Source organism: Trichomycterus rosablanca, chromosome 6 (assembly GCF_030014385.1).
Source record: "Trichomycterus rosablanca isolate fTriRos1 chromosome 6, fTriRos1.hap1, whole genome shotgun sequence".
Classification (NCBI taxonomy): Eukaryota; Metazoa; Chordata; class Actinopteri; order Siluriformes; family Trichomycteridae; genus Trichomycterus; species Trichomycterus rosablanca.
In genome coordinates, this window is record NC_085993.1 from 6,397,942 (window position 1) to 6,416,886 (window position 18,945).

General features: G+C 38.8%; 1 protein-coding gene across 1 annotated transcript; it reads left to right on the forward strand.

The window, feature by feature from the left end:
* Window positions 1-1,587: 1,587 nt before the first annotated feature.
* LOC134316829 (kynurenine--oxoglutarate transaminase 3-like) lies at window positions 1,588-18,945 on the forward strand. Its single transcript, XM_062997320.1, has 15 exons — window positions 1,588-1,631; window positions 3,430-3,570; window positions 6,061-6,149; window positions 6,235-6,299; window positions 6,393-6,537; window positions 9,377-9,526; window positions 9,614-9,700; window positions 9,800-9,925; window positions 12,490-12,610; window positions 12,870-12,946; window positions 14,168-14,261; window positions 15,152-15,334; window positions 15,717-15,790; window positions 15,876-15,962; window positions 18,800-18,945. The coding sequence occupies exons 3-15, from the start codon at window positions 6,063-6,065 to the stop codon at window positions 18,854-18,856; spliced, it is 1,353 nt and encodes a 450-aa protein (XP_062853390.1). The 5' UTR covers window positions 1,588-1,631; window positions 3,430-3,570; window positions 6,061-6,062; the 3' UTR covers window positions 18,857-18,945.

The following is an 18,945-nucleotide window of genomic DNA, read 5'->3' on the forward strand; positions in this document are numbered from 1 at the left end:
AGGCACACTATACAGCAACATTCAACTTGTATTGAATCAGTGGAATGTGAATCCATTTAAACTTGTTAAAACCATAGTAATTAGCATAATAGAAAAAATGGTCCTTTTTAATGGGCTGCTTAATGTGTGCTGTGTGGTCTCTTCTCAACAGACAGCAATTTTCACAGTTCAGTGCTAACTGAAAGCCAATTAAAAATTTAGCACCACAGAGAAAATGAAAATCAGAGGCATCAAGAATTCCTTTTAATTTTGATAAATAGACCCAAAAGGCCAGCACAGCTGAGATATTCTGTGAGATTTCATCTTTCAGGATGTATATTTAAGGCTATAAATAAATCAGCGGCATAATGACATCATTCATGAATTAAAAGTAGAAAATTTTACTCAAGAGACAGTTAAAGAATTTGGTGAGAGTGGAATTACTGAATTCCAGCACTGCAAGTGAAAAGCTTTAAAATAAAAAAACAGACAGGAATACTAAGTGTGCGTTCACATGAAAAGCAGCAAAATCACTTTCCACTGACTGTGTTTCCTATGGAGTTGGTACTGGTACTGTTTATCTTGCTGCTGTGCTACCCTGAGCACACAGATCACATTAACATTTGTTAATGTGACTTTATTCCAAAGTGACTTACAATGAAACAGGATACAATTCAAGCAGCTGAGGGTTTAGGGCCTTGAAACATTGACCTTCCAAACAACAGTTCACTTCCTTAACCACCAAGCTCGGTTTTTACTGCTTGCCATTGTGCTCAATGTTCAATCTAATTCTAATTAATTAATTAATTTATATATATATATATATATATATATATATATATATATACATACTGTATATAATGTATGTATTTTTTCCCCTTTTCTCCCTTTTAGCGCGTCCAGTTGCCTGATTGCGTCATGCTTCCTCTCCACCAATGCCGATCCCTGCTCTGATTGAGGAGAGCAAAGCTAACCCACGCCCCCATCGACACGTGGGCAGCATGCCGTATGCAGGCGCCATTAATCAGCCTGCAGAGAGACCCCATCCGGCTTAGTCCCGCCCATATCTGAACAACAGGCCAATCGTTGTTCATGTGGCCGCTCAGCCTAGCCGGCAGGCAGAGCTGAGATTCGATACGATGTATTCCAGATCCCAGCTCTGGTTCCAGCGTGTGTTCTTACCGCTGCGCCACCTGAGCGGCCTAATTCACTCATTTTAACCTTTTTTGTCCAAACATGACCAGTTTAATTTGAATGATTATTCAAATAATGTGTTTAGATTTTTGTTCACTGTGTACCTAATGAGTTGCCCTTTTTATCATTAGTCTAAAAGCATATTGTAAAATCTGTGAATGATTTGTACTTTCATGTACTTTTTACTTTCAGATTATTAAACCAGTTATACTAAATTTGATGTTTATTACATCAATGGCTCTGTAGCTTTTCCTATTTAAGTGTTATATATAAGTATATTGAAAAGTTTATTTAATATTAGTATATTATATTTAGATAAGCGTCTTCACATTACTTCTATTACATTCATTAAAAATAATAACGTAAAAATAGAATTATTACCTGATATGGATAATCTATCTAATACTAATTATCAAGCTAACTGCTAACTCAGGACTGCTGCTTAACTGACAGAACAGGTAACAGAGAAACGGTGCACGTTTTAAGTAAGATTGTCACTAATATCTAAAATAAAAATAAAACTATTAGTGTCAAACAGCTGATATATTGTAGGAATTATTTCAGCATATTAAAAATGATAAAGAATAAAGTTACTTGTTATTTCAACAGACAGTTTAGTACCACAAACGTTAAGAGTCGTGATGCATTCATGTGCTCTGACATTTATTGTACGTAAGTGTTACAGAACTTAATGGTTTACATTCACTATGCTGTGATGGTGCAGTGGTTCAAAGTAGTGACTGTGACAATTTATTTGGTGGTTTTCGGCTTTATTAACAAATATATTCATATTTCACTGGTCACTACTTTAATTTAAGGGGTGTAACAGTAATGGATTTTACACATCCATACATTTTCTATATATTGCCTGTATACAGTATAGTCTTATAGTTTGTATATTTTTGTGTTTAATGTTTAATGTTCTTGTGCATTGTCTGCAAATTGTACATTGCTTGTATACTGTATTTATACTAGAGAGATACCATCAGCCGGAACCAAATTCCGTGCGTGTATCCATTCTGATTCTGATTTAATGGAGTTTTAATTTAGGGTTAGGGTTAGGGTTAATTTATTCACATTTATTTATTTATTTTAATTTATTCACTAATTAATGGAAGTTATGAATGAATAAATACACCATTAAGTGATGCAAAGTACAAAGAACATTTTGCATTAAGAAATGTTCTTTTTGTTTGCCACAAGTGGTGATCCACGACCCATCTTAGCTCGCAAAGACTGAGCCCTTGATGGATTCTTCTTTTATACCTAATTAAACAAAGTCTAAATTAGTTTATATTCCAAAATACAATCAGTTACATTTTACAAATGTTCCCAACTTTTCCAGAAATATGTTTTTTTAGAAAACTGTGCCAACAGCTTCCTCTTGTGGGGAAACTTCTACCTGCTAAACATGAGTGGCAGAGTGAGTTAAAAATCAAATCCAAGTGCTTCACATCTGAAGACACTTTAAACAGCATGGAACCCTACAATACAACACAGTACGTTTTAAAATCCTGAATTATCCGTACCATATATTGTCAACGTATTGTAATGCCAATTTTCAGTTGCACAAGGGCAGTCCTAAAAGTACAAGGTGAGGCATCCGCCACCAGACTCTGGAAAGCAAATACGGCAAGATAAATGTAAACAATAGCAATAGCAACAACAGGACAATTTTAGGTTTGCCCTGCTGTGGTTGTTGTGGTGTTTAATTTCCTGTAGCCTGGTTTGTGAACATAAACAGTCATAAATACATTTATTAATACATTCATTTTCAGTTTTTACCACCCCTTTATCCTGGTCAGAGTTGCGGTGGGTCCGTTTACTGAAGAATCACTGGATGCAATGCAGATCCATCGTGGGTCCTCGCCCCCCACCCCCAAGACATGCCTGATTATTGAGCTGGAATAAATAGATGATTATATTACATTTATTTAACATTTATTTAAGGTCCTGGATTTGATCCCAAGGTGGGGCGGTCCGGGTCCTTTCTGTGTGGAGTTTGCATGTTCTCCCCGTGTCTGTGTGGGTTTCCTTCAGGGGATCTGTTTTCCTCCCACAATCCAATGATGTGCAAGTGAGGTGAACTGAGGATACAAAATTGTCCATGACTGTGTTTGATATTGAACTTGTGAACTGATGAACCTTGTGTAACCAGTAACTACCTGTCCGGTCATGAATGTAAGCAAAGTGTGTAAAACATGACGTTAAAACCCTAACAAATAAATAAATCAATCAATAATCTCCCATTCACAGAAACCTCTGCTATTCCAGTAGCTACACTGCCAGTATAACACCAGTCCAGCAGAAGGCGGTACCACCATGATGTAGTGGAGTAGAAACCACCACAGTTCAGAAGAGAAAGAAGAAGCAGCAGGACAGTGTTGTGACTTTAGGGTGAGTGAATCGAAGCTATATATATATATATATATATAGAGTTATATAATAAATAATGTTATGGGTCATTCTATAATTTGGGGTACATTTCACATCACCAAAAAAGTACAAAAACAATGTTCTCTCTCAATAAAATAATCAGTGGTTCAAGTTAATATATTCTTTAGTGTAACATATCCACTATTTGCAAAGCTTTTTTTTTTAAAGGGACAGTAGATGTAGACTACTAGGTAACTTAGTTGACAGGTAACATAGTTGACAATTTCCCTATTTTGACCCATAACTTCAGTGGTAGACCTTGCCTGGCTGACCACATGTCATTTCTTGAACAGAATAATGTCTAATTTGAACATACGTTTGAATTAAAATTATTAAAAAATTTTTTACCATAACAATGTATGTAACATAGTTGACGGTCAATTAATATACTCATTGACAATGTTCTATTATAGATAAAATATATAAAAAAATAAGAGGACATTCACCACAGTGTGTTCAATATACCCTCCACAGAGATAAATGATATCATGTAATGCTGGTCACATAGTTTTAGAACAAACCATGTTTGAGTTGCTGAGTGGAGTTCTGTTAGTAACATAGTTGACAGAACTTTTGCGGACATTAATAAATAAAGATATTTAAATTATTTAAAAGAGAAACTCAATTTTATTTAGGTATTTAAACTTTTAAAATAAATAAAAAAATAGATGTTGTTGCCCTTAATGATTTTATTCATTATTTTAAAACCAAGGCACCCTCAACTTAAAAAACAGACACAGCAAAAACTGTTCATTTAGGAACATCATGACAAATTTCAAGCTAAATGAAGCATAGGATGCACATAATGTTTTTGTGATATTACAACATGTTTTCCATTAATAGGTAAAATATGACATTTTTTAATAAAATAGTTAGAATAAATATAATTATTATCATTGGACATGGAATGTACCCCAAATTATAGAATGACTCTTATATTTTAATGAATTATCATTAGATTTGGGTAAATTTGTCAGCTGGAGGATTTATGTATCAAGAAAAGTCCCAAGCAAACAAAACTACATAGTGACTATGTTATGAGCTTTCATTTTAACGTTTGACTGTGATTAGAGAATAGAAATAAACTTTCTGGATCTAATAACATTGTTATTCTGCAGTGTTTTAATGTTTCCTTTCAGTAAACTGTGTTTTCAGCATGGTAACATTTTCATCTTCATTTCATCATCTTTACCTTCAGTAAATTGGACGATTTTCTGTGTATTGAATATTAAGTGTTAGAAATATTAATAAAAGTTTCAGCTTTGCAATCAGTGATTCTTTAATAAGTATTTGTATTATGTTTTACATTGTTAAACTTGAACTTACATACAAACAGTGACCACTACACATTATTTACATATACAATATCCAAAGAGTGGGTAGCACTGTCACCTCACAGCAAGAAGGTTTTGGGTTCGATCCCCAGGTGGGGCGGTCCGGGTTCTTTCTGTGTGGAGTTTGCATGTTCTTCCTGTGTCTGTGTGGGTTTCCTCCAGGTGCTCTGGTTTCCTCCCACAGTCCAAAGACATGCAAGTGAGGTGAATTGGAGATACAAAATTGTCCATGACTGTGTAATGAGTAACTACCGTTCCTGTCATGAATGTAACCAAAGTGTAAAACATGACGTTAAAATCCTAATAAACAAACAAAACAAACAGTATCCAAAGCCTCCCACACTGTATTCAGTGTTCGATGTACACCCATTTATACAGCCGTAAGTAATAAATAAAAGAAATAAAAGTATAATAACTGGTGAGGAGAGGATAAATCAATCAATGATTTTAATAATATTTTGTTGCCAAAGTATTGGTACACCCTTCTAGTTATTAAATTCATGTGTTTCAGGTGCGATAAATCAGTTATATAAGGGAAATTCAATGCTTCCAACTTTCCTGCTGATCTCAAGTCCTGAGCCCGGGTTGGTCCGGGAAGGGTATCTGGTGTGCCAAATCAAATAAGATAAGATCTTTATTGATTCCCTTGAGGAAACTAACTTGTTGCGGCAGTATGTAAGAAAGGTGGACGGGACGGTGGCTAAGTGGGTAGCACTGTTGCCTCATAGCAAGAAGGTCCTGGGTTCGATCACCAGGTGGGGCGGTCCAGGTCCTTTCTGTGTGGAGTTTGCATGTTCTCCACGTGTCTGTGTGGGTTTCCTCCAGGTGCTCCGGTTTCCTCCCACGTTCAAGGTCGGCACATGGAAGGGGGCGCATGTCCAAAAAGGTTGAAAACCCCTGATTTACACTAAAAGGATTTCATTTAAAAACATGTTTTATTGTGAATATAATATATACATGAAAGTATGAATGATATATTACATATTGCACATTTGTATTGCACTTATAGGACATGTAAATGTAAATATGAGTAATATATTACATGTCATTGTAAGCCCTGATAGCTGCTGGAATGAAGGACCTGTGAGTATTTTATTTAATTTTTTATGTTTTGCAGACATGAACATCAGGCAAATACTGCACCGGTGCAGATCTTTTTATCGCATATTAGAAACCAATTCAACACGGAAGTTCTCATCCACACAGGTAAGCATGACGTGCTCTGATTACCACGGCATGTTACATATTTCCTTTAAATTCTCAACTCGGATGATTCCATGTTTTGTTGCAGTTCAGTATGACGTCGGCTAAACACAAGAACACGAAGAGGATTGAAGGTCTGGACAAGAATGTGTGGTAAGAATGAACACAGTAGATTTAAACATGTGCACATTTGTCTGGATAATATTTGCTGACTTATGATTTATTTGTCTGTGTCCGTTGTTACAGGGTTGCTTTTACATCAGTTGCGGCGGATCCCTCCATCGTTAACCTGGGTCAGGGTTACCCAGATATCCCTCCTCCATCTTATGTGAAAGAAGGTCTTGCCCAGGCTGCTATGGTGGATCGACTCAACCAGTACACACGTGGATTTGTAAGTGATGAGTTATGACTAAACATTTGTTGAGTTCTGTGTCATGTTATTCCTGCAGAAAACAATTTAATGTCACTGAAAAAGTGTGCTTATTATTTCTCTATTCAATCTGTGTACACCCTTTCTAATGACTGAGTTCAGGTGTTTTAGCCACTCTCAATGCTAACAGGTGTATACAGTTTATTTATTCTTATTCTTCTGTGGAAACCTTTTCCTGTTCGGTCATGACTATGTGAGGTCTATAAAGTAAATAGATGTAATCAGTGGAGGCGGTGGCACTGACAAAGACAGAGAAAGCTGGACCTGACAGTGACGAAGATGCTGTGATTCTCGTCAGGAGTGATGAGGTTATTAGAGGGACAGCACAGGCAGGATGTTTTGGAGAACATCAGGGAGTTCTGTTGGGAGAAGGGTGCTGAGGATGAAGCCACCAGACAGGAGGAGGAGATGAAGGCCTAAGAGGAGGTTTATGGATGTGGCGAGGGAGGACATGCAAGTGGTTGATGTGACAGAGGAGGATGTTCAGGACAGGGCAAGATGGAGATAAATTGCACTTTGTGGCAGGAGCAGCTGAAAAACTAGTGTAGTTCTTAAGGTTGTGTAAAATAATTCGGTGGTTTGTTATCAGCCCCTGTTTTGGACTGCTTTGCTGGGGGTGGTGGCAGTAAAACATATTGGGTGGGCATGTTGTGACATGGAGGAGCCCTCAGATGTGACACCGGCAAGTTCGGTTGATTTTTTTTTTTAATCAGAAAATGATGCATTATAGGTTTTCCTAAAATGTATGTTTATTAAATGCAAAGTTCACACAAAGTTAAGTCCGACAGATTAGCTGATACTAACTAGCAGCTATCTGCTAATAAAATATTTAAAAAATATAAAAAGTAAGTAATATTAAGCAACGAATCCCCTCGTTAAGCAAACTTTAGAATGTGTAAGTGAGTTTAAACTCAAAGAAGTGTTTTAAATTGCCCTGATATGTGATTGCCTCTCCTGTTCACACTGACAGAACCGGTCTGCTCTACTGAGTTGCTCGAAGCCGTCTGCCTGTTTTATATGACTCAAAGAGCCAATCAGAAATAAGGAAAGAAATACTTTCACACTGAACAGCAAAAGCGTTTTGTACAACGGCGTATTAGGGCCACTTTAAAGTAACGATAAACTAAAGCCGTATGGCATCACTATAAATGGTTGCATTGACGTGTTTAGTCATCATGTCATGTGGATGGAAGCGTACAATACAAACAACCACCCAAAAATAATCATGGGTTATTGGATAACCACAGTAACATTGGAGTCTGCCCTTGTGCCGATCTAGATACTGAGACCCGTGCTTCTCTGAACTGACAAGCCTACGACGGCTGCACACTCTTTGGCCATAGTAGATTTTGACTTTCTAATAATATTTAGACTTTATTCTCATAATATTTTGACATTTGGCTCGGAATCAAAACTTATACGACTTTATTCTCGAAATCAAAACTTAAAAGTGGCCCTAATACGCCGTCATATTTTTCTGATTGGTTCAGAGATCATTTAAAAAAAAAAAATAGCCTTTGCTTGTGTAATGCACACCCCATCCCCATCCCCACCCCCATTCCAGTAGTTTTGATCTTCGCCCTCTTACTTCTTGGTAATATTTAGCCTGGATAATAAAAGACCATCTATATTAACAAGGTACATGTGATACAAAAATCAGATTTAAAGTACAGAAGTATTTAATAAGTACAGTAGACCCTTGACTTACAAATTTAATTGGTTCCAAAGGGCTGTTCTTAAGTCAAAATGTTTGTTAGTTAAACCTATTTTTCCCATAAGAAATCATGCAAATACAATTAATCTGTGCCAGACCTCCCAAACCCCCCCCCTTACCTAACCTTTCTAATGTCTTAAATGGTCGTGTTTACCAGAAACAACAATAACTCTCATATTTCTTTATTATTTCCATCTTTATTTCAAAAGTGTTGTATTTTGTAGGTCTAATTGCATGAAAGAAAGAATAGTTTACTGAGCCAAATTCCTTCTCTCTCACTCACTGTCCCCTCTGTCTGATACACAGTGGCAGCTACTGGCAGGAGTAATTATACAACAACAAATAGTGATTTTTTTTTTCATTTTCTCACCACTGCGCTTCCTCTGCACCTTATTTGAGGACATTGTGCGAATGTTCGCTCACTGTATATGTATAGACAGAGAGACAGTTGGAGTCAACTTGTTCGTGACGTCACGTATTTTGCGAATTTCTGTTCATAATCCGAAATTAGTTCACACGTTAAGTTGAAAAAGATCGTTCGTAACCGGAAATGTTCGTATGGTAAACCGTTCGTAACTCAAGGGTCCACTGTATTTGTAAAATTAGGCATTGCTGTAGGCTCTGCCCAATGAGTTTCTATATCAAACAGGTCATAATGGCTTCACTGGCTGTGTGTCAGATCGTCTAAATGTCTGGAATTTAACTGCTAAAGTCATTCAAAATTCTGAAAATTAAGAATGCCCTGAATACCATTCAAGTTATAATGTCTGATCCATCCGCTGTTTAGTATTATACTGTTTAATGAAGTTAAGAGGAATGTTAATGTTATTTAGCAACTAGGTGTCAAGTGTTGTAATGCAGATATAGTGAAAAAAATTATCAAACAACAGCACATTACGAACTACTGTGTTCTGAACCTAATGGAGATGGGAAATCCCTAAAAGAGCTGCCATATCATTTCTGCTTGAGTACTTTAATGTCAGTTGACTAAAACTTTTGTTGTTTTTCCAACAGCTAAAGTTATCAGTATATAAATGACAATAACATCTTAAAGAAAAAGCTGATTGCTGTGTTTTTCACACACAGGGTCACCCTACACTGGTAAAAGCTCTGTCTCAGGTGTACGGGAAAGTATACGGCCACCCCATTGACCCTTTTAAGGAGATCCTGGTGACCGTTGGAGGCTATGGCTCATTATTCAGCACCATGCAGGCCCTTGTAGAGGAGGGAGACGAGGTAAAATAGTTCCTTACTTTTCACAATTTAGCAACAAAATACTCCAGTCTAGTGGACTAACTCTGCTATTTTCTTTCTCACATACAGATTATAATAATCGAACCTTTCTTTGACTGCTATGTTCCTATGGTCAGGATGGCAGGGGCCAAGCCAGTTTTAATCCCACTGAGACTGGTGAGAGTCTCCTTTGGGGAATTTTGGGGATTTGTTGTATGTTGAAAAGGTTTTAAAGCTACATTTTTTTAAACATATATGTATATTTGTGTCCTGCAGAAGTCAGATAAAAAGGTGGACGTCAGCAGTGCAGACTGGTTTCTGGATCAGGAAGAACTTGCCAGTAAATTCAATTCCAAAACCAAGGCCATCATCATCAACACTCCTAATAACCCACTCGGCAAAGTGAGGCTCCTGTTAACTCCTGTTAAAACTCCTCTCTCAGATGACTGATTTGATTGGATTTGCGACATGTGAACCATCAAAGTGCAGAAATGATATTCTAGCCATTTATAGCAGGCATTTAATTAGAGGTTGCAGATTATAAAGAGAGAGTGGTGTGACTTTAGTGTAAAATTACTGTATTTACATTTATTTATACAAACAATGAATGATTACATACTGTAACTGTTTAATGCAGAAACAGGTCACATTTTGCTAATTTAAATAATATAACATGTACAATCCCAGACATTTAAAAATCCCTGAGTCGAGGAAAAGGAAATAAAACACTTCATAATCATATACTCTAGTATAGTTTAAATATAATTTTATTCACATGTCTTCTGTACATAGCCTAGAGCATTAAATGCCTCACTTAAGGACCTAACAGTGACTGCTTGGTAAACGTAACGATTAATATCCTCTTTATACCCCTGAATGTTCGCTGCCACATTATTAGCTTCATTTGCTTTATTTGATTAGATTTTTATCTGGTTAAAATCTGTCATATACAGTGTATCACAAAAGTGAGTACACCCCTCACATTTCTGCAGATATTTAAGTATATCTTTTCATGGGACAACACTGACAAAATGACACTTTGACACAATGAAAAGTAGTCTGTGTGCAGCTTATATAACAGTGTAAATTTATTCTTCCCTCAAAATAACTCAATATACAGCCATTAATGTCTAAACCACCGGCAACAAAAGTGAGTACACCCCTTAGTGAAAGTTCCTGAAGTGTCAATATTTTGTGTGGCCACCATTATTTCCCAGAACTGCCTTAACTCTCCTGGGCATGGAGTTTACCAGAGCTTCACAGGTTGCCACTGGAATGCTTTTCCACTCCTCCATGACGACATCACGGAGCTGGCGGATATTCGAGACTTTGCGCTCCTCCACCTTCCGCTTGAGGATGCCCCAAAGATGTTCTATTGGGTTTAGGTCTGGAGACATGCTTGGCCAGTCCATCACCTTTACCCTCAGCCTCTTCAATAAAGCAGTGGTCGTCTTAGAGGTGTGTTTGGGGTCATTATCATGCTGGAACACTGCCCTGCGACCCAGTTTCCGGAGGGAGGGGATCATGCTCTGCTTCAGTATTTCACAGTACATATTGGAGTTCATGTGTCCCTCAATGAAATGTAACTCCCCAACACCTGCTGCACTCATGCAGCCCCAGACCATGGCATTCCCACCACCATGCTTGACTGTAGGCATGACACACTTATCTTTGTACTCCTCACCTGATTGCCGCCACACATGCTTGAGACCATCTGAACCAAACAAATTAATCTTGGTCTCATCAGACCATAGGACATGGTTCCAGTAATCCATGTCCTTTGTTGACATGTCTTCAGCAAACTGTTTGCGGGCTTTCTTGTGTAGAGACTTCAGAAGAGGCTTCCTTCTGGGGTGACAGCCATGCAGACCAATTTGATGTAGTGTGCGGCGTATGGTCTGAGCACTGACAGGCTGACCCCCCACCTTTTCAATCTCTGCAGCAATGCTGACAGCACTCCTGCGCCTATCTTTCAAAGACAGCAGTTGGATGTGACGCTGAGCACGTGCACTCAGCATCTTTGGACGACCAACGCGAGGTCTGTTCTGAGTGGACCCTGCTCTTTTAAAACGCTGGATGATCTTGGCCACTGTGCTGCAGCTCAGTTTCAGGGTGTTGGCAATCTTCTTGTAGCCTTGGCCATCTTCATGTAGCGTAACATTTCGTCTTTTAAGATCCTCAGAGAGTTCTTTGCCATGAGGTGCCATGTTGGAACTTTCAGTGACCAGTATGAGAGTGTGAGAGCTGTACTACTAAATTGAACACACCTGCTCCCTATGCACACCTGAGACCTAGTAACACTAACAAATCACATGACATTTTGGAGGGAAAATGACAAGCAGTGCTCAATTTGGACATTTAGGGGTGTAGTCTCTTAGGGGTGTACTCACTTTTGTTGCCGGTGGTTTAGACATTAATGGCTGTATATTGAGTTATTTTGAGGGAAGAATAAATTTACACTGTTATATAAGCTGCACACAGACTACTTTTCATTGTGTCAAAGTGTCATTTTGTCAGTGTTGTCCCATGAAAAGATATACTTAAATATCTGCAGAAATGTGAGGGGTGTACTCACTTTTGTGATACACTGTATATGTTCTGTGTGCTGCACAGGAACTCAGTAATCAATACTAAGTGAGGTTGTGTGTAGTTCGGGACACAGCCACAATTGTGGATGATGTCATTACAAGCTCTTTGGCCCCCTGCAATTACTGGATGGCAGGTAATTGTAGTGGTGGTGTCATACACCTATTTTAGTGATCTAAAGCTTAAACGAACAACATAATAAACATATATTATAAAATATTATGGGCGTAAGGCAGGAACGCTTTGGACAGGGGGGCCGATCTATCGCAGGGCATTGCCCACCACTGAGATTTAAACCTGTTCTTGGGGGTAATGGGTTATCAGTCTGAGACACTTTTCAAACACGCTAATGATTTCATGTGATATTTTGTGTTTAACAGGTCTTCAGCCGGACAGAACTACAGTTTATAGCAGATCTCTGCATCAAACACGACACGCTGTGCTTCAGCGACGAGGTTTACGAGTGGCTTATATACAAGGGTCACGAACACGTCAAGATAGGTATGATAAATTTCCATTTCCATCTGACACAGTGGTCTTCCCCATACTGTTACCACAAAGTTGGAAACATGAAATTCATTTTAGTTCATGTTATATACCTGGAATTAAAGGGTGCTGCTGAGACACCCAACTCAATAATTAGGAACACACTGCTGTGTGTTTCAATTGTGTAAAATACTTGCATTATTGATTTGGATAATAAATAAATATAAATGTACTGGTGTTACTGGTTTAAATTGTGCCCTGTCTGTATGGACAGCGACTCTGCCCGGCATGTGGGACCGAACCATCACTATTGGCAGTGCAGGGAAAACGTTCAGTGTTACAGGCTGGAAGGTAATTACACCTGATCATACATTTATATGTGTTGCTATTCAGTACAAATGTTCAACATACTTTGATTCTCACACATCATGTCTTTGTACTTATAAATATGGAAAATGAAGCGATCGGAGTGAAGGGCCTTGCTCAGAGGCAGGGCTTGAACCAGTAACCTTCTGATCACTAGTCTAGTATCTCAACCACTGTGCTACCACTGACCCTGTTTGGGTGGTGGACCATTCTCAGCACTGTGATACGAAGTACTGAGTACTGCGAGTTGTACTAGTATAAGTGTAGCAGGTGCAGCAATGTTGTTGGGATTTTTAAACACCTTTGTATTATTGCTGGCAGCAGAATTAGCACTTATTATGTGTGGAAAAACTGCACCTCTGCAACCAGTGCCAATAGTGTATGTCTTCCTAATAAAGAGGCCAGTAAGATTAAATAGTGGTTAAAAATCCCAACAACTTCTGCACCTAAAACACCCATACCAGAACAACACATTCTACCATGTTAACACCATGTTAGAGTCATTGCAGTGCTGAGAATAATCCACCACTCAAACATCACCTGGTCAGTGGGGTTTCTATGGGGAGTCCTGAGACAAAGTGTACAGAGATACAAATGAGCTACAGTTAGTCACTGCATACCCACAAAGTCCATCAGTTTGGTACTTTTGAATTCATCAATTATATAAAGAAAATGATATGCTTCCAACTTTACACCATCAGTTTAGGGAGGGCCTTTTCCTGTCCCAGCATAACCGTGCCCTTGTGCAGAAAGCTCTATAAAGCTGTAAAGAAAAGCTCGGTTTAAAGTAACTCCAGTGTCCTGCACAGAGCCCTGTCATCAGCCCCACTGATCAGCTTTGGAATGAACTGGAACATCCACTTAGGCTTTCTTTACCAACATCAGTGCCCAGCTATACAAATTATTTTTGCACTGAATGGGCACAAATTTCCACAGACGTACTTCAAAGTCTTGTGAGAAGCCCTCTTAAGCTGAAATATCACATACAGGTCACTCTGTTTTAATACTATTTGTTTTTATATGGGACATCCAACAAGCTCGTGTTTAGGTGTCCAATACTTTTGGCCATATATTGTTTAACGAAAACTATTGGTTGAGTTTTTCTTCCTTTTATATATGATGCCTTTGCTTATTTACCAGCTTTGATTGTTTTCTTTCTTTTTCTTTAATTTTTTGAGATTATTTGTTCTGTTTCCTGTTTTGCAGCTGGGCTGGTCGATAGGACCTGAGCACTTGATGAAACATCTGCAGACGGTTATGCTGAACACACTGTATACCTGCCCAACACCACTACAGGCAGGTTACTCATTGTCTTTCTTAACCAAAGACGTAACATATTTTCCAAACACTAAAGCAGTCAAGCTGAACACAAACTGTATTTTCATACACTAACAGTAGAAATTTTACTCCGTGCCAAAATGGTCTCTGTGGACTTTGATGTGAGGTTTTTGAAATGATCAAAATGGGTCTCTTCTCCAGCATTATAAACGAGGAACATTTGTCAGAACTACTGTTGTTTTTTTTTTTATTTGGTTTTATTTTCATCAAATGCTTTATCTTGGCCAGGGTCATGATGGGTTTGGGAAATACTGGCCGTAAGGAATAACTGGACAGGGCGCCAATCCATTGCAGGGCTTCGGCCAAGAAAAGCATAGCTAGTCATGTCTGTGTAGATGCTCAGCAGGCTGATAGCAGCTCTGTGATTAGATCATGGATCTCAGCGGTGGTGGACTAGCTTACCAGACCACTGCACCACCCGAGCCCCAATTTCTGTTAAACACAATTAAGAAAATGAAGGGGCCAAAAATTTATACATACTTTAATATACTTTTTATCTATGGACATTTTTGAAGTTCTAATTATGGCAGCAATGTGTAATTTGAGGTTTAAAGGTGACGTATATTCATTCATTGATGTCTTATATAAATGTTGTGTAACCACTAACTTGTATAAGTTTTTTTTCTTTTGTTGAAGTGTGTATGTTTTATTGACCACCTCTGTGTGTGTACATTCACTTGTGTTTGTACAAAATGTACGTTTAATAGTATGTGTGGACATGTCTGTGTGTGTATTTACATGTGTGTGCTTGTGAGAATGGTTGTGCATGTGTGTTTGCTAGTATACATGAGAATGTTTATTAGTACGTGTGGACATGTTTGTATTTAAGCGTGTGTGTGGGTCAGTAGGAAGCAGTCGGTCGTGGACTCCTGCTTGACTGTGAGAGAATGGGACAGCCGGACTGTTATTTCTCCTCACTGGCGGAGGAGTTGGAGGGAAAGAGAGATCGGATGGCTGATATACTGAAGCAGGCTGGCATATGTCCTGTAGTTCCAGAGGGAGGCTACTTCATGATCGCTAATGTTTCAACTCTCAGTAAGAAAATATAACAAACAACCTGCTATTTTATTTACTGTAACTAAGTCCACTTGTTAAATCTTCTGCAGCAAATTTCTTCTCAAACTTTTTCTTTGTTTATTTTTTAATGCATTTTTCCCATTCCAATTTATTTAGTAATTTTTTATTTCTTACTTACAGTAACCACTTGGTCCCACTATTCTTTGTCTTCACAATTTTGGTCCTTCTACTATTGAATGCTAGTTCAGGTTAAAGTTTTGTCTTTATGTTGACTAGTTGTTATATTTAAATGTCCTAATGGCTCATCAGTGTAAATGTCGGAGTCCTCTATTTGTCTTTTTAGTCATGATCATTATGAGTGTGAACTTGCTACCTGGTGTTTTTTTATCTACTCTTGTAGATCAGGATCTCTCAGATGTTGAAAGTGAGGAACCGTACGATTACAGGTTTATCAAGTGGATGATAAAGGAAAAGGTATGACACAATATTTTTCATTTCTGTTGAGTCTCTATGATTTTATTTTAGCTCTGATGTATTATCCACTCCTCTGTTCCTCTAGAAACTGGCTGCTATTCCCGTAACAGCGTTCTGCGGAGACGAGTCCAACTCCCAGTTTGAGAAATACATCAGACTGTGCTTCATCAAGGTAGGTAGCAATTTCCAAAAAGCTGCTGCCTGACATCTCTTCTTTCTAGCAACGCTATATTTATGGAGCAACAAGATGATTTGAAAGATCTAAAAATAAACATGTATACACTTGCAAAATCCCAAGAACCGCTCCCCCCATGGAACCCTCGAAAACCAAAGGTTATTCTGTCACTTGCAGAAAACAGGAAAAAAGGAACAGAACCAATGGAATATCAGGGAAAATTCCTTGAACTAAGAGAAAAGCATCCAAACCACAGAACAATATATACAGATGGATCCAAAACAGAATCACACGTCGCAGCAGCGTTCTTTACTGCAACACACAACCACAGCATCCGTCTCCCAACATTCTGCTCCATTTTCACAGCCGAAACCTACTCGATATTAATAGCCCTAGAATACATTCAGAAAGAGAAACGCAAAGACTTTCTAATATGCAGTGACTCAAAGTCTTGCCTACAGGCACTGGACTCCATGGACACAAACAACTCAATAATAACCAAAATTTTGATTAAAGACAAGAAACTGAAAGATAAACAATACAATATAAAATACTGTTGGATATGAGGACACTGGGGAATACAGGGAAACGAAAGAGTGGATAACAGAAGTAAGGACATAACCTTTCTCCCCATCCCACTCACAGATACCATCCCAATAATAAAAGCCTTCATAAACACAAAATGGCAAGAGAAATGGGACAACCAAACCAACAACAAACTCCAAGAAATCAAACCTAACATAAAACCGATAGGTTACAAGATAGAGAACCGACACCACCAAGTCATCCACACAAGGTTGTGCATAGCACACACCCAATTGACACACAAACATCTACTTACAGGAGATGAACCCCCTACCTGCCAGAACTGCAACGTGACCCTGACAATTAAACATATACTGATTGAATTCCCTAGCCTGCAGCGACAAAGACAGCAACACTTCTGTGCAGACAACATCAAAGATCTCTTCGAAAAGACCTCACCAGGGAAAATACATAATTACTTAACTCACGTCAAACTAGTACACCTTATGTTATAGAAGAAATGATGGGAGTACCAAGCCACACCCCGCCCTCTAAAAACTTTATCAACTTTATATGAAACAGAAACTTGACATGCCACGTATATAGCCGTAATCGTGCTGACGTGGCAATAAATCCCAGCTATTATCATCATCATTTTTCTAGCAACTAAAATATTGCTGCTAATGCCAAGTTCACACTACAGGACTTTCCAGGTCGTCAGGTCGCTGTACAGTTCACACGACACAACCGGATCTCTTGTAATCGGGAGTCTTTCAAGTCGGTGTGGCTTTCACACTACACGACTGATCGGCGATAGGGGGTTTCACACTACACCATCTATCACGAGCTGGAATCGCAGACGAGCTTCTCTGGTCTCCCAAACTACATTTTGTCACGAAAACAAACGTGAGAAGTGACGAGGGGTTTAATGATACCACGTCCAAAAATGCACGTCCACAAGTAGCGAGCGATCAAAGTTTGTGCGCTGATGTGCAGCGTAAAATCAAGTAGAAAAAATAAGGACAGCAGGGATTGTTCTGTAGTGAGTTGGAGGTTAATAAATATTTTTTTGCAATGCAGCGTTGGTATAATGTTTTGTAGAGAACGATCAGGTGAGAAATACTGTAAAACTTGTGTGTGTACCGATGTATTCTGATATAAACTATATTATGCCCCTGTCCCACCTTTTTACAACTCCTCATCCTTATCTTGCGTTCTCATTGGCTGTTCAACATAGCACTCATTGCCAGTCGGGCAACTCAGATCCAGATATTTGACAAGCTAGATATCTCTCGGTCGAGTGCTCGGTGAACCGCTCGGATCGAGTTGTTTAGAAGTTCACACATAGCGTCTGAGAGCCGAGTTTCGATCGCGGAGCAAACGCCGAGTTGCTCCCTAGCTGGCAAATCTAGTGCCGACCAGTCAGCGAGCGAAAATCAGGGCAAAAATCGTGTAGTGTGAACTAGGCATTACCCAGAGCGCTTTAAGCCTTGTACATGAACAATGCTGTGCAGATCGTCATTTGGAGATGTGGGTTAATGAAACTATGAAGCCACTGCAAGAGATTCCAGGATCAGTAAACATGGTATTGCTGTCACATCTCACTCGTCTCTGTGCTGTCACATCTCACTCGTCTCACAATCTTATAAATTCAACAGTTCAGAGGTTTGTAAAACAGTAACAATCAGTTTCTCTCCCTTATGTTGGTGTTTAGCTTCCAACTATGACACAAAAATGTGGTCAGTAAAGGTCAATGGACTCTGGGTCAAAATTCAGTCAAAGCCCCATCCCCAAAAGTTCAGCTAATATGCTAGCCCACCACAGCTGAAATCCATAGGCGTCTATACATTTACATTTTCTGCATTTTAGCAGACACCTTTATCCAAAGTGACTTATAGTACAGGTACAGTATACAGTCTGAGCACTTGAGGGATAAGGGCCTTGCTCAAGGGTCCAACCGCAGCAACCTGGCAGTGGTGGGGCTTGAACCAGTGACCTTCTGGTTACTAGTCCAGTACCCCTAGGCTACAGCTTGCATATGTCTATACAGACTTGGCTATGTCTGACACAGGAAGGTGGGGATGGGGCTAAAGCCCTGAAAAGAATTGGCACCCGGTCCAGGGTAGTGTGGCCTCATGCCTAGTGTTTCTTGATTTATACCCCTGACCACCCTAGACCACATGAGCTCACATTCTCATCAAGTTTTAAATCATTGGATATTTTATAAAGCCACAAATAACTGAATCGGAAGTGTGAAAATAATCAATAATGCTGATGTGATGTGATTTTTTTTTCTTCGGTCATTGCAGCAAGACAGCACACTGGACGCTGCTGAGGAGATTCTGAAGAACTGGAATAAAGCTTAAAGCTGGATAATCAGTCACTGAAGGACTTCATCTGCCTCGACTTTACTGATTGCATACTGATTATTACTTTGATTAAATGAAAAAAATAA